At 36.7% G+C, this 15,040-nt stretch overlaps 1 protein-coding gene across 4 annotated transcripts in view; it reads left to right on the forward strand.

Annotated features, from left to right (window-relative positions):
- The window catches only part of CNTN3 (contactin 3), a 353,916-nt gene that overhangs the window by 270,563 nt on the left and 68,313 nt on the right, over window positions 1-15,040 (forward strand). For all 4 annotated transcript variants that reach the window (XM_054483033.2, XM_063661832.1, XM_063661833.1 and 1 more), the window contains 2 exons: window positions 8,355-8,482; window positions 11,110-11,285. In XM_054483033.2, the coding sequence (XP_054339008.1) occupies window positions 8,355-8,482; window positions 11,110-11,285 (304 nt within the window). The remainder of the gene's footprint in view (window positions 1-8,354; window positions 8,483-11,109; window positions 11,286-15,040) is intronic.

The raw sequence follows: 15,040 nt of genomic DNA on the forward strand, positions 1-15,040 counted from the left end.
AAGACCCAGGTTCTTGAGCAACATTACCATTTTGTTTCACTGCAAGATAATTTGTAAGGAACCCATCATCAAATGTACACAATCATCATAAAAGAAAATGTCAATGAAGCACTTCTAGAAAGGCTAGCACTGAAGCAGCTAAGACAAAGGGGTTGCAAACCTACTTCTGCGTCATTGGATGAATGGAATTGCTAGCAGAGGTTCTTAACCTGAGGCCCATATATCTTAGATGATCTGATCCCCTCCTCAGTTGTATGAAAACTGTTATTGTTTTTTTGTGTGTGTGCGTGTGTGTGTATACGTATACATATGTGCACACACACATTTGTTCTACAGAGAGGTTTCCCAGATTTTTCAAGTACTCAAAGAACCTTGTGTCCTAGAAAAGTAAAAACACTGCGTAATGGCCGGACGTGGTGGCTCAACGCCTGTAATCCCAGCACTTTGGGAGGCCGAGGCAGGCGGATCACGAGGTCAGGAGATCAAGACCATCCTAGCTAACATGGTGAAACCCCGTCTGTACTAAAAATACAAAAGAAATTAGCTGGGCATGGTGTTGGGCGCCTGTGGTCCCAGCTACTCTGGAGGCTGAGGCAGGAGAATGGCGTGAACCCGGGAGGCGGAGCTTGCAGTGAGCCGAGATCGTGCCACTGCACTCCAGCCTGGGGGACAGAGTGAGACTCCGTCTCAAAAAAAAAAAAAAAAAAAAAAAAAAAACACTGTGTAAGGTTGTAAATGAACTACTTAAATATTGATGGATATTAATAAAAGCGGATGACTTTGGAATTGGAATAAAAGGGCAAAACAATTATATCTTGCAAGAACTCAACAGCAGGGCAGGGTGTTAGTTGGTCCACTCTTGATCTGTGATAAAACCTTGTCCTCTCTACAGAGAAGATTATTTCTGAACTCTTCATATTTGTTGAGACAACAAATAGTTATCGAAAAAAAAACTACTATGTACAAAGCACCAACATTTCATAATTTGTATCCTTTAAGGGTTTATGAACTCTAGCTGAGAATTAACTTAAGGATATTATGAACAATTATTAGCTAAGAAACAACCTAACTTAAGAATGTATAGGAAACTGGCTCCAGAAATCTTGGCAACAGGCATTGTACCATCTTGTTGGAGCAAGTGATGGGATGAGTGAACTAATGATTATTTTTGTCTTTTTGTTGTAAATCAGAGTCTGAAGAGGGAGAGTCCAATGGACACAGCTTAGAACATTTTCTCTCAAAGCGCAGTCCCTGTATCAGCAGCACCAGTATCCTGAGAACGTGTTAAAAATGCAAATCCTTATGACCCATCCCAGACCTAATCTGATGGAGGGCCCGGCAGTGGGCATTTTAAAGAATCCGCTAGGTAACTGGTACACAGTAAAGTTTCAAAAATACTGACTTATATGTCTAGCCCATGGCTAGGATAGGACAAGGCACCATGATTCATAGCCCTACCAAGACTGCATTCAACAGGGGCAGAGAATTCCTCAAGGAAGATCAATGTTAGTTGCCAAAGAATGAGGAATCAATTCTGGACAGCCTAAAAATATTCAGCACCCTCTACATACCTCGAAGTGATGAAATCCCCCTTATGCATAAAATGCAGATATCTTGCACTTTGACATTAGTGTGGAATGACTTCCATTCCTGGGCTTCTAGTCTCTAAGTAGAAGAACAATCACTGGAGTAACATTTGGATCTTTCTCTAATGACTCCCCAGAGAAAGTGTCTGTCTCCTAAATTTCTGTAGAAGACCCTGACACTCTAGCTCAACTTTTCCCCTTCTTTCTCTTTGGTGTTTGCTGCACATAGACAGTGGATGTATTTTGCTCTTCTCTTTACCACGCAATAATGGGGCTTGCCCTTACGGGGAGGGCCTGAGGTTGTCTGCCTGTGCCAGGAAGGTTAAGCCTGCCTAATTCTGGAGTGAAATATCAGGAAACCATTGTTGCTCATCTAAGCAGTTTTGCATCAGCTTTATCTGTAATACAACTAATAAAGCCGACATTTTTATTTTCCCTGATTAGACTCATATAACTCTCTCTGAGGCATAGAAGAATAGTGTCAAGTATGAGGGGCCTTTGAACCTTAATAATGATCACCTTTGAAGTTTTCTTTTAATACATAAGACATCAAAGAATTATTTGTCTCATGTGTCTGTTTTCCTTAGTTTGTGTTACCACTTCATGCATCTGAGTATTTACAATTTTTCCAAAGACTCCTTTGTATAAGAATGCAAATGTTTCAGATGGGAGTATTGCCTGGGCCTTATGAATTACTTAGATAATAGTTGTATATAATCATTTAGACTGGAAATCCCTTTATAGGGGTCTTTTCTTCTATAGGTTTGAGTCCATTTTAGTAGGAAAAACTATCCAGTCATTGTCATAAAAGTGATTTTAGCTCTAAATATATTTGTCATGTTAATATGCATTTAGAAACATTTTATAGAAGTGAAAATGTTCCTTTATTGTTGACTTTCCACTTATGAACACATGGACCTGTTAAATGATATGAATTCATGATCTTTCTCTAGGTTATAGAGTGGAGCCAAGGTCCATTTTCTCTAGGTGTCTGTTCCGTAGAATGTGTATGTTCAACAGAAGCACAGAGCTGCTTGTTATTAGCCTGGTACTTACTCAAAGTTAGGATAACTAACTGCTGATCTCCTCCGTTCTGCTTCTCCTTTCCTTGGAGATTTACTAACCAATAAATCACTATACTAACACTGTTGAATTTATAACACGAAAGCCCAAAACAGGATAGGTAGAAGAATAAAAACGCTAATACTGTTTTCCTAAATACTGTTTGCAGGTTATCTTTGAACTCAAGGGGGAGCAGTTATTTCACCAATAATGTGGGGGTGAGAGCAGTTGTAAATGAGAACGTATACAGTTGTAAATGAAAACATATACTCTATGCTCTTTTTCTCTCATGTTTATTTTCTCATACATTTTCATCAATGTGTATTTGCTTTTCTTAACTGTCATTATTTATCCTGTAATATATGCATTGTGAGTACTTTTGTCTTACATCTAATTGTAAGCATCCATCTCTTAGAATACGTACTCAGAAAGTACCATCTAAAATAGCCTTGTTATTTTCTACAAAGCAGTTTAATCATTACGATCTCATGTGATTACAACTCCACTGAGATATGCTTCCTGAGAAAATGTAGAGTTGCAGTGTGTTTGTTAAAATTCAAGTTGAATAAATTACCGTAATGATCAGAAGAATATAGGCAGGGAAAAACAATATTTTCAGAAATCCTGCTTTGCCATCCATAATGCTTCATACTTTTTCCATTCTAAAACACACTGCATTATTATAGATGCTTAAATGTCATCATAAAGTGCAGGTCAATGTTGCCTAGACAACAGTATACTTTATGAACAAACAAAATTTTTTAAGTCATAAATTTAATGCCATCACTATAATTACAACATGAGCCATTAGAGCAGCTTAGAGCAATTACATTTGCTTATCCCAGACTAACCATAGATTGCACAAAGTTAAGTGAAAAAATTAATCTCCTACTACAAAAGGAAGTACCAATAAAAAGGTACAAATAAAGGTATGTTATAAAACTGAACAAGGAGTTAAAATGCCGCAGTGATTTAAATTGCACATTTCCCTAAGCAAACTGGAGCACTGCATTTCTGAATGTTAATTTCATAAATTGTTATTTAACGTTTTGTGCCAAGACGAGTCACTCATCGTTATCTACATTTTCAGCTCTACCCATTTGCAGATAAACCTGTTCTCAGAAAGCTTAGAAAGCAAATTCGTTTATAGTGAAGTGGTATAAAATTTTCACTTTGAATCTCTGTAGGGAAGCATGGGTTATTGAAGGTTTTCTGTTGAGAAACAATTACTCCATTCATTTACTGAATATTGTTTATTTTTATGTTGTGCGAATGCCCTGTGGGCCTCTTAGAACTTACTGGAAGAACCAATTTAGGAAGAAAATATCCAATTAGTTCAAATTTTTACAATATACATAGAGTTTGCATTCATTGAGAGTCAATATGTTTGCTTTGAAGTCTTTGTGTGATTCTGAAGGTGTTAGGTTTTGTCTCTTTTCAACATGGGCATGATTTGCTTGACTTGAAGTTTGCTTAATTAAAGTTACTAAACCTAATACACCAAAGGATTTCTAGTTCTTCCTCTATTCCTAGCACTTCTGTATTTGTAGTGGAAACTTAGCTGTTACACTAATTCATTGCATAGAAGATACCTGAAATTACCTACCTCTGTTTTGTAGTTTCCAAATCAGAAACTATCAATTTAAGTTCAATAATGTTCAGTCAACAAGAGGCATTTTTACTTTGTTTTAAGGCTTACTAATCATAGAAGTGGTAGATCCCCAACTTCTTGAAGCTTCCCATTCTATCTCTAACCTATAATTTAGGGCAGATTAATTTGCCTTATTATTTAAATATCTTCCAACCTTTTGATATAATCTGCCAGCTTCTGGTCTTTGCATATTAAAATTCTCCATCACATCTGCATTTTCTTTTTAATAACAATGATAGGTAAAATTTCTTGAGCAACACTATAGAACAAGTATCATTCTCTTTGGGTGTCATGGCCCCAAAATTTTACTGATGGGATTAGCGATCAGATGGGTTGGGAGCATGGCTCTTAATCATGCTCTGTCTTTCCTCCAAGACTTTTCTGACAGTTTCCTCTGTCACTCTTTTTTTCCATCCCATTATCTTCAGTCTCTCCCTCTCTATTGACTTATTCTCTAACAAGTACAAGCATATTTGCAGTTCTCTTATCCGGGGAAAGGCATTTCTAAATTATCTTTATTCAGTCTTCTATTGCCTTATCTTTTTTGCTACATATATGTAAACAACATACCTACATATGTGTACATAGTATTTCCTTGATATCCACCAGACACCCATGGATGCTCAAGCCCTTGCACAAAATAGCTTGGCATTTGCATACAACCTATGCATATCCTCCCATATACTTTAAATAGTCTCTACTTATAATACCTACTACTATGTAAGTGCTGTGTAAACAGTTGTTATACCATATTGTTCTGTCATTTGTACTTTTTTATTGCTGTGTTGTTATTATGTTTATTTTCAAATATATTCTATCTATGGTTGGTTGAATCTACAGAATCTGCAGATGCAGAAACCGCAGATATGGAGGGCTGGCTATATATCTATCTATCTGTCTATCTATCTATCTATCTATCTATCTATCTGTATCCAATTAGTTCACACATATATGTGTGTGTGTTTCTATTAGTCTGCACACTTTCTGAATCTATTTGCTTATTATTTATAAGGTGTCAGTGCCTTGCAACCCAGCTTCACTAACCCCAACTCCTCTACAGTGACTCTCTAAAGGCATACTGTCATTTACTCATTCAACAAGTTTTATTTTTGAATGTCTACTCTGTGCCAGACACTTTTCAAGGGTCTACAAATTTAGTGGTAAGTGAGCTAGATATTGTCCTTTCCTCCAGAGAGCCTACAGTCTACTGGAGGAGAAAAATATTAGTCAAATAAGAACACAAATATGTGATTGGACACTCGATGGGTGCTATGAGGAAAGCACAGAGAATGTTTTGATCAAATACAGGAAAACCGAATCTAACTCATGGTTTCAGGAAAGTAAGTAAAGTCTGAAGGATGAATACAGGTCAACCAGAGAGAGGAAATAGTTTTTATAAAGGCCCTGAGACAAAAAGAAGCAAAAAAGCCATTAAAAGAAGGCTTGTGCGATTGGAGGAAAGCAAGCAAGGAAAAGAATTCATGAAGCCTTATGAAGTTAGAGAGAGGCAGAGGTCCTGATGTGAGGATATGGTTCAGGCTTAGGATATCGTCTGTATCTCCCAGGCAATGTGACACCAAAGAGGAGGTTCTAAGCAAGGTTTGCCTGGACAGGTGGAGGGAGGAGGGCAGGATCACTTGATCAGATTCACATGTCTTTAAGTTTTTTCTCCATGTTCCTGAAAACTTCCAGTCTCCATATCCTAAATTTTTATTTATTTTTACTTCTCTGCAGGGTTTCTTCAAGTTATTATTACATGCTCATTAGGAAAATCTTTGTTGTCAGATAGGCTAAGATATGAAGAGTTTTTTTAAGTTATTTGATTATCTTTTTCAGTAAAGTTATGGGAGGCATTTCACACTCAACAAAATGCATTACAACCTTCAGGGTCCCACGAGAAGAATCAGATATGTCCCTTTTTGTTTTGTTTTGTTTTTAATTCCTGGGAAAGTTCTTGGAATTTTTGACCTTTCTCTGTAGTTCCTCAAGTTGGCATGCAGTGCCATGGTTCCCTGATAAGCTTTCTAGGTCGTTGCTCTCAAACCTTTTTATTTTAAATATACCTTAACACAGTTTAAAAAAAATCATATGCACAACAAACCGTAATAGATAGCTGTACCCAGGATCATGAACCTGTGTGCTAGCTCTAACTCCACCATGATTTTCTCACTGAAGGAAGTGTAACCAGGATGCAAATGAAAGTGAGTAATGGACTATAAAGTAATACATATATAAAGTGATGGGTGGCAGTCTCCTATAGTCTGCTGGAGGAGAAAAATATGGATATATATATGTACACATATATATGTATATATATACACACACATGCATATATAAATAAAACAGGAAATCTATATCTTATACATTTTTATACAGAAACTCTTGTAGTAACATTTTTGAAACACACCTAAAAATTTTGCAATAAACATTTTTACAGATTGAGATCCTTTATTCTAGTCTAATGTCCTCAGTATTTTTCCTATTTATTCTACTGAATGGCCCAGGATTTGGAGGCATTTAGTTACCATAGTTGGCATATATGATGCCATGCTGATACTGGGGTTGCAAATATTTTTAAGCAGTTTACCATCCATTTTCACTCATGTGTCAAAAATAGGAGCCATAAAAGATAAAGACACTAAAGTGTTAAATGCATTATGTGGATAGTAATTATTTTAGGAATTCAAAGAAAGAGAATATAATTGTGAGTAGACAAATCAGGGCAATAAAGATACAGTGATCAGATTAATGACAGGTTAATCCCATCTCATTTTTTTTTCCTAATTCAAATGACACCACTTCTAAGAGGCTTTTCTGATGCACCCTATCCTAGAAACCCTTCCTCATAAAGTAATTACTCTCTATTGTATCACCCTGTCTATCTCCTTCTGAGTACTTCTCAAAAATCAGAACTTCTTATTTTTACTTATTTAATTATTTGTTGTTGATACGGTTTGTCTGTGTCCCCACCCAAATCTCATCTTAAATTGTAGCTTCCATAATTCCCACGTTGTGGGAGGGACCTGGTGGGACATGATTTAATCATGGGGGCGGTTTCCCCATACTGTTCTTGTGGTAGTGAATAAGTCTCATGAGAATTGATGGTTTTATAAGGGGAACCCCTTTCGCTTGGTTCTCATTTCCTCTTTGCCTGCCACCATGTAAGACGTGCATTTCATCTTTTACCATGATTGTGAGGCCTCCCCAGCCACGTGGAACTGTAAGTCTGTTAAATCTCCTTTTCATTATAAATTACGCAGTCTTGGGTGTATCTTTAGCAGCAGCATGAAAACAGAGTCCTACAGTTGTCTATGCTACTCACTGGAATATTATTCCATGAAGGTGGAGATTTTTTGTCTTGCTCACCCCATAATCCCAGGTTCTCTTATAGTTCCAAGTGTATGTAAAGCACTCAGTTATATTTCCTTAATTAATTAGTCAGATGCCAAAGCTTTAAGTACTCTAAGTGTATACTCAGAAACTCTAAGGTAAGGTTTATTGGATTAGCCCAGGCTCTTTTCGCTAACTCACAGGGGACCACCCAAATGTTCTTTTGGAAAATTTCAGTTTTTATTGGGGCGATGTGACTCTCTTAGTCCATAGTAAAAGATGTGCAGCTTCTCGTTTCTCATATACTGTTTCAAATTTAAGGGACATAGTGTTCTGCCTACTTTGTATTTCTTTTAAATTGATTAGGCTAACTCCATGAATAATCTACCACAACATATATTAATATTTTTGGAAAACATTTCATACTTATTTGATAAGTGCATCCTCTCAACTTAGGTGTAATAAGTAATGCTGAGTAAAAATATTGAACACAGTTCAAATTGGTGGAGCATCTTTTGTCATCCAATGCTGTGCGTGTGTTTATGTATGTGAGTGAGGGGTGAATTTTCTTTTTTTTTTTTTATTGTATTCCCAAAAAGCTAAGGGCTGGTTGATCATGCCTTGAGAATACTAGCTTAAGGCAACACATTCTGTAAAAATATATATATTCATTTGGAAAAAAATGGCTATTATATATTTATTTATCTTATTTGTCTTTTCTTTAGAATTTCTTTGTTAAAAGATGGAGGACTCAAAATAGCCAATGTGACTAAAGCTGATGCTGGAACTTATACCTGCATGGCAGAAAACCAGTTTGGGAAAGCAAATGGCACAACACATTTGGTTGTTACAGGTAGGTCCATTTCTAAAATATTGCTTTACATACGGATTCACTGTAAGATATATTATTATGATGAAAGTAACTATGTGTTTCACAATGTTCAGTACACTATGAAGGTAGAACCTGTATTTGCACTTATGTTATTTTTAACAGGTGAAAGTCAAGGGAACAATATTTCCTTAGCACAGCACAATGTGCACCAGGGAACACATTAGTTACTGTGCTGGGTTGATAGGCAATAAGAGTTACAAATAGCATATGTTGATGATCTCATTCTATTTTATTTTTAAATAAAATTCTATTATGTCAGGTCTTTTGGATACACTTTGTCTTTTTCATTATAGTTGATTTTTTCTGGAGATGTTCAAGTCCAGGAAAAAACAGGATATAAATAAGAATTGCTTAAAGTTGTGGATATATTTTGTTCATTTATCCATTCATGAAAAAATTGGAGCACCTATTCTGTGCCAGTTGCTTGGGCTGTATCCTTGAGCACACTGTCACTAATACTGTCCTCATGAATCTTAACTTCTATAAAAGGAGAAAGAAAATAACAGTAGGAATAAGAAAGAAGAAAATTATTAGAAGGCAAAAATTGTAAACAAGAAAGAGGTGCATAGTGGCAGAGGTAAGTTAGAGCATTAGCAACAGGATGATCAGAATAAACCTCACTGAGAAGGAGGGATTTGGAAAAAGATTTCATGGAGATAAAGGTGTCAGTTAACAGATTTCTTAGTGATAATTATGCAAGCAGTTTGTAGACCTCCTGAGGAATTATTTCAGTTGGATTGAAAAGTGGAGTGGCTGCAAGGTTTTGAGCAGAGAAGTGCGTGATGTTAAATACCTTTTGATATATCAGCAGGATGGTTATGAGGACCTTGATGAGGATGGGGGTTGGGAGGACCAAAGTCTGGCTAGACTGAGTTAAAGAGGGAATTGACTAGCATAATTGTAGACAACATGCATAAAGACTCTTTTGAAGACTTTTGGTCCAACGTAGTGCAAAGTAATGTGGAGTAGCAGTGGGAAAATGGGGTCAAGAGAATTTTAATTCATGGTAGACAAATGGAAGGTAGGTGGTGACGACAGTGAGAAAGAAATGTGCATGTGGACATTTGCGTTGGGGAAACACAGACATTAATTAGCATTTTAACATAGTACCCCTCCTTTTTGTACCTATTCTAGCATCTTTTGTATTATATCTTTCAAATCCAGGCTACCATTAAAAGTCTGTTTAGATTTTTTTTTAATTTTATTATTATTATTATTATTTATTATTATTATTATACTTTAGGTTTTAGGGTACATGTGCGCAATGTGCAGGTTAGTTACATATGTATACATGTGCCATGCTGGTGCGCTGCACCCACTAACTCGTCATGTAGCATTAGGTATATCTCCCAATGCTATCCCTCCCCCCTCCCCCAACCCCACAACAGTCCCCAGAGTGTGATGTTCCCCTTCCTGTGTCCATGTGTTCTCATTGTTCAGTTCCCACCTATGAGTGAGAATACTGCAACCTACTCATCTGACAAAGGGCTAATATCCAGAATCTACAATGAACTCAAACAAATTTACAAGAAAAAAACAAACAACCCCATCAAAAAGTGGGCAAAGGATATGAACAGACACTTCTCAAAAGAAGACATTTATGCAGCCAAAAAACACATGAAAAAATGCTCACCATCACTGGCCATCAGAGAAATGCAAATCAAAACCACAATGAGATACCATCTCACACCAGTTAGAATGGCAATCATTAAAAAGTCAGGAAACAACAGGTCCTGGAGAGGATGTGGAGAAATAGGAACACTTTTACACTGTTGGTGGGACTGTAAACTAGTTCAACCATTGTGGAAGTCAGTGTGGCGATTCCTCAGGGATCTAGAACTAGAAATACCATTTGACCTAGCCATCCCATTCCTGGGTATATACCCAAAGGACTATAAATCATGCTGCTATAAAGACACATGCACACGTATGTTTATTGTGGCATTATTCACAATAGCAAAGACTTGGAACCAACCCAAATGTCCAACAACGATAGACTGGATTAAGAAAATGTGGCACATATACACCATGGAATACTATGCAGCCATAAAGAATGATGAGTTCATGTCCTTTGTAGGGACATGGATGAAATTGGAAATCATCATTCTCAGTAAACTATCGCAAGAACAAAAGTCTGTTTAGATTTTGATGGTGATGTAATTTTTAGTCAAAGTTGGTGAAAACACAGTATTTTCTATTTCTACCCCTACATTTCAAAAAACAATAAAACTAAGTGGAAATTGATTTTGTTAATAATAATAATATAACTTGTTTACACATGATTTTAATTTTTAAACTTACATGTCCTACAAGTTCAAATATCCTGATTTCTTTAACAAGAATTTGTGTATCCAGTGAAATGTAGCTCTGCATCATTTTTATTTTAATGTTAATTAAAATTTTATTTTTTAATAAAAAAAATTTTATTTTATTTTAATGTTGAATACTTTTAATTATATAGATGTATGTATATTTATGTATCTGCATCTACAGACATACACGGTATAAGTTAGATGAACAGTCTGCCTGTGCAAATGTCTTTTATCACAATAAAATGCTGTTTTTCTGAAAAATTATTTCTCCAATAGAACCAACGAGAATAACTTTGGCACCATCTAACATGGATGTTTCTGTTGGTGAAAGCGTCATATTGCCCTGCCAGGTACAACATGACCCGCTGTTAGACATCATCTTTACCTGGTATTTCAATGGGGCCCTTGCAGATTTTAAGAAAGATGGATCTCACTTTGAGAAAGTTGGTGGGGTAAGTTGTGGCACTTTCCTCATACTTTTTATATCGCACGTGTCTCTGGCACATTGCCTCTAAAAAATATCTGACATATAGACATATAGACAATGCTCTAGAAATGTTTTCTAAATAAGTGGTTTTGGTTGAGTGGTTCTCAATTCTGTTTTGATCTAATTTTATTTTTGTAATTACCAGAAATTGAACACATTTACTTCAACGTATAATTACAATTACAATTGATGTATGTTGTATTTATAGTAAATGTTACTTTTCATTACTTTTTTTTGTTAGTATCCTATGGAAATGAAGATTTTCTTTTACAGGTGTTTGTTTTCAACATGACACATATGTGATAAACTGGGAGAAAACTGCACTTACTAAGTGTCTCCTCCAGGTGCTTGATCCCAATTAATGTGTCAGGCCAGGGTGCCTCATCACCGTTAATCCTCACAATTGCACCAGACATTAGCAGTAAGACGCTTCATTGTACAGGTGCACAAACTGAGGATTGGAAGTTTATCAACTTGCCCAGAGTCACTCAGCTAGTTAGTGGTGGAACTTCAAGTCCAGATCGGTGTGTTTCCACAACACAAATGCTTTCTAATGTTTCCATTCTGTCTCCTCTTTTGTGATGATTCCACATTAGAAAGAATTACAGATTTTAAGGAAAAATTGTCCCTTTGAGGAGAATGGTCAAGAAGTGGCTTAATGCTGGTAAGCCACCCAGACTAACGGTAAGCCTCACAGCATGTTTATGAATCTGGAATTGCAAAGCTAGCTTCCCTTGTGGGACTGTTTGCACTGACTCAAGGACAGCTTCATTCTTTTGGTAAAGAGGTCCGTGGTGGACAGTCAAGTCTGGTTTTGTCGTTATGGACTTCACATACAGGCCTCAGTAAAGCAGAAAGCCATATGATGGTCAACTCAACTGTGTTCATTTGACAAAGACTTCTTATTAAATGTATGTATTTGTATACGTCAGCATGTTAACATATTAAAATCATATGCAACTTAAAAGGATGGCATTTTGAGTTGAATTGTGTCCTCCCAAAAATATATTCTTAATGTCCAATACCTCAGAATGTGACCTTATTTGGAAATTGCCTTATTGTAGAAGCCATTAGTTAAATTAAGATGAGGTCATCCTGGATTAAAATGGGCCCTTATTCAGTATAACTGTTGTCCTTATAAAAAGAAGGCCATTTGGACATAGGCACACAAAGAGGAGAATGCCATGTGAAGCACAGACACAGAGGAGAGATGGACCAATTGGGATGAAGGCCCAGAGCAGAGGTTTGCTGCCACAAGCCAAGGAATGCCTGGAGCCACCAGAAGCTGGAAGAGGCAAGGGAGAATTTCCCCTTAGAGATTTTGCAGGGAGCCTGGCTCTGCCAACACCTTGATTTCAGACTTCCAGCCATCAGGACTGTGAGAGGATACATTTCTGTTGTTTTAAGCCACTGAGTTTTTGGTACTGCGTTACGGCAGCCTTAGGAAGCTAGTACAGAAAAAAGAAAGTTTTTAAAAGGAAAAGAGAAATTGAGACGTTTAGATACCTAACTACAATTAAGTATAATTTTAGGACCCTTTCTATTTTCTATCATCCAGTTTATTCCATTTTGGAATTACTGCTTTTCTAATTGTTCTGACTGATTCTCAGTCTTTGAGAACTTCACCAATTGCTAAAATCTTTTAGCTTTACTTTTACTATTGTTGTAAATGTCTATTTATTTTTAAATTGTCACTGCTTTTTTCTGTCATGGTAGGAAAAGGCATAGGCCATATTCTGAGCTAGCTCTCTACTCCATACTCAGGCTGTCTTACAATTTAACAATGCCTTCTTCCTTGGGCCTCAAGAAGAAGCCTAAAATGTTACTTTCATAAAGACCCTTTACCCAATCTGGGAAAGGCTTCTCTAATCCAGCTCTTCTGCTACTTTTAATTATTGAAGAATTCCATTTGAAACATTAGTCACCTTTGCCATTATAATGAAGATAATTATGTTTGTGATTGATTTCTCAGCTGGATTGTGAGCTGTTGATAATAGTTTATCCAATACGGTTCCTCTGTCTTAGCTACTGCTAAATAAATGTGTAATGAAAGACTGAAAAATCCAAAGTAGTTTGATTGTAATATGCATCAAACAGTTACAAAGAAATAGTAAGACTGAGCCAGATTGCAGCTGTCTTTCAGAAAAGCTTGGAGTTAAAAACATTCGAGTTTATAATGTAATTTAACTATCTTGATTTACATAGCACTGATAGGTTCTACAGAAGGCATAAAGTCATCTCTGTACAAGTCAGGTGTCTGAAACATGAAATTTCATAAGTTAATGCTATCACTTGCCAATTCTGTTCTTTCTCTAACATGCTAGTTCATGGCCTATGAATTTTTTATTGACTTGTGCCATTAGTAACTTAATATTCTGCCATCAGTATAAAACAGTAAGCCATACAAGATGACATTACCCTTAAGCACAGGCAATTAAGTAAATCGGTTTTCTGTTGCATGAGAAGGGAATCATGTAACAAGTCTTGTCCTCTGATTGTATATTCATTGCAGCATGCACATTAATACAAAGATAGTCTGCTTGTCTTTTTCCCCAGTGGGTTCATAGATATATCCCATTTCCAAAAGCAGCAAAATGTGAACAAGGAGGCTGGTAAGTGGGAAAGTTGCCTAGAAAGGTGGATAGTAAGAGCCATGTTTTAAAAATAGGTTAGGGGTAGTTCCGATTATAGAAAATACAACTCATAGCTTTGAACTGAATCAGCCAATTATTGGGACTATGCTAAGTAGTCAACACCCATTCATTTGTTTTAAAAAACACAGGCCTTTTGGAAAAAATCCATAAGCTCAGAAAGCTCCAATAATTTAAACCAGATCTACTGTGTAGATTTGAAATTGTGCCAAAGGAGCACGATGACGCCAGTCACAGATTTTTGCACAATTGGAATAATACATTCAGAAAAGCTTTATGGAACTAAATGTCTAAAACAGATTGGCACATCCCAAAGGAGGAGTGGGGGTCCAAAGATAGGTTTCAGTCCGTGATCATCGGGCAAATCATTAAATCAGCAGGAAAAGACTTCCACGTAAGTTCTTGTTTGCCAAGAAAAGTTCAATCATAGGCACAATGTGGTTTGGTTTTGGAAGTGGCGGATTTGTATTCAGATACACAAGAGTTCTAGGCGCTGTTGTTTGCTGGTTGATGCCCATGGGTGAGTGAGTCACATAATTTTTGGGTCTTATTTTCTGATCTCTTTTCACATCAGTTTTTAGTACAGTCACATGTTGCTTAACGATGGGGATACATTCTGAGAAATGCGTTATTAGGCAATTCCGTCCTTATGTGGACATCATAGGGTGCACTTACACAAACCTAATGATACAGCCTACTGCACACCCAGGCTGTGTGGTATAGCCTTTTCCTCCTGCCCTGCAAACTTGCACAACATGCCACTGCCCTGAATGCTGAGGGCAATTTAACAGAATGGCAAGTATTTGTGTATCTAAACATTGAAACAGTACAGTAAACTACGGTATAAAGGATTTTCAAAAAGGAGCACCTGTATAGGGCACTTACTGTGAATGGAGTTAGTAGGACTGGAACTTGCTCTGGGTGTCAGTGAGTGAGTGGTGAGTAAAGGTGAAGGCTAGGACATTGCTGTACACTACTGAAAACATTAGAAACACTGTACACTTAGGATACACTCAATTTATGAGAAGTATTTTCTTTCTTCAATAATATATTAACCATAGCCTACCAT

This window comes from Pongo pygmaeus, chromosome 2, assembly GCF_028885625.2.
Source record: "Pongo pygmaeus isolate AG05252 chromosome 2, NHGRI_mPonPyg2-v2.0_pri, whole genome shotgun sequence".
Lineage (NCBI taxonomy): Eukaryota > Metazoa > Chordata > Mammalia > Primates > Hominidae > Pongo > Pongo pygmaeus.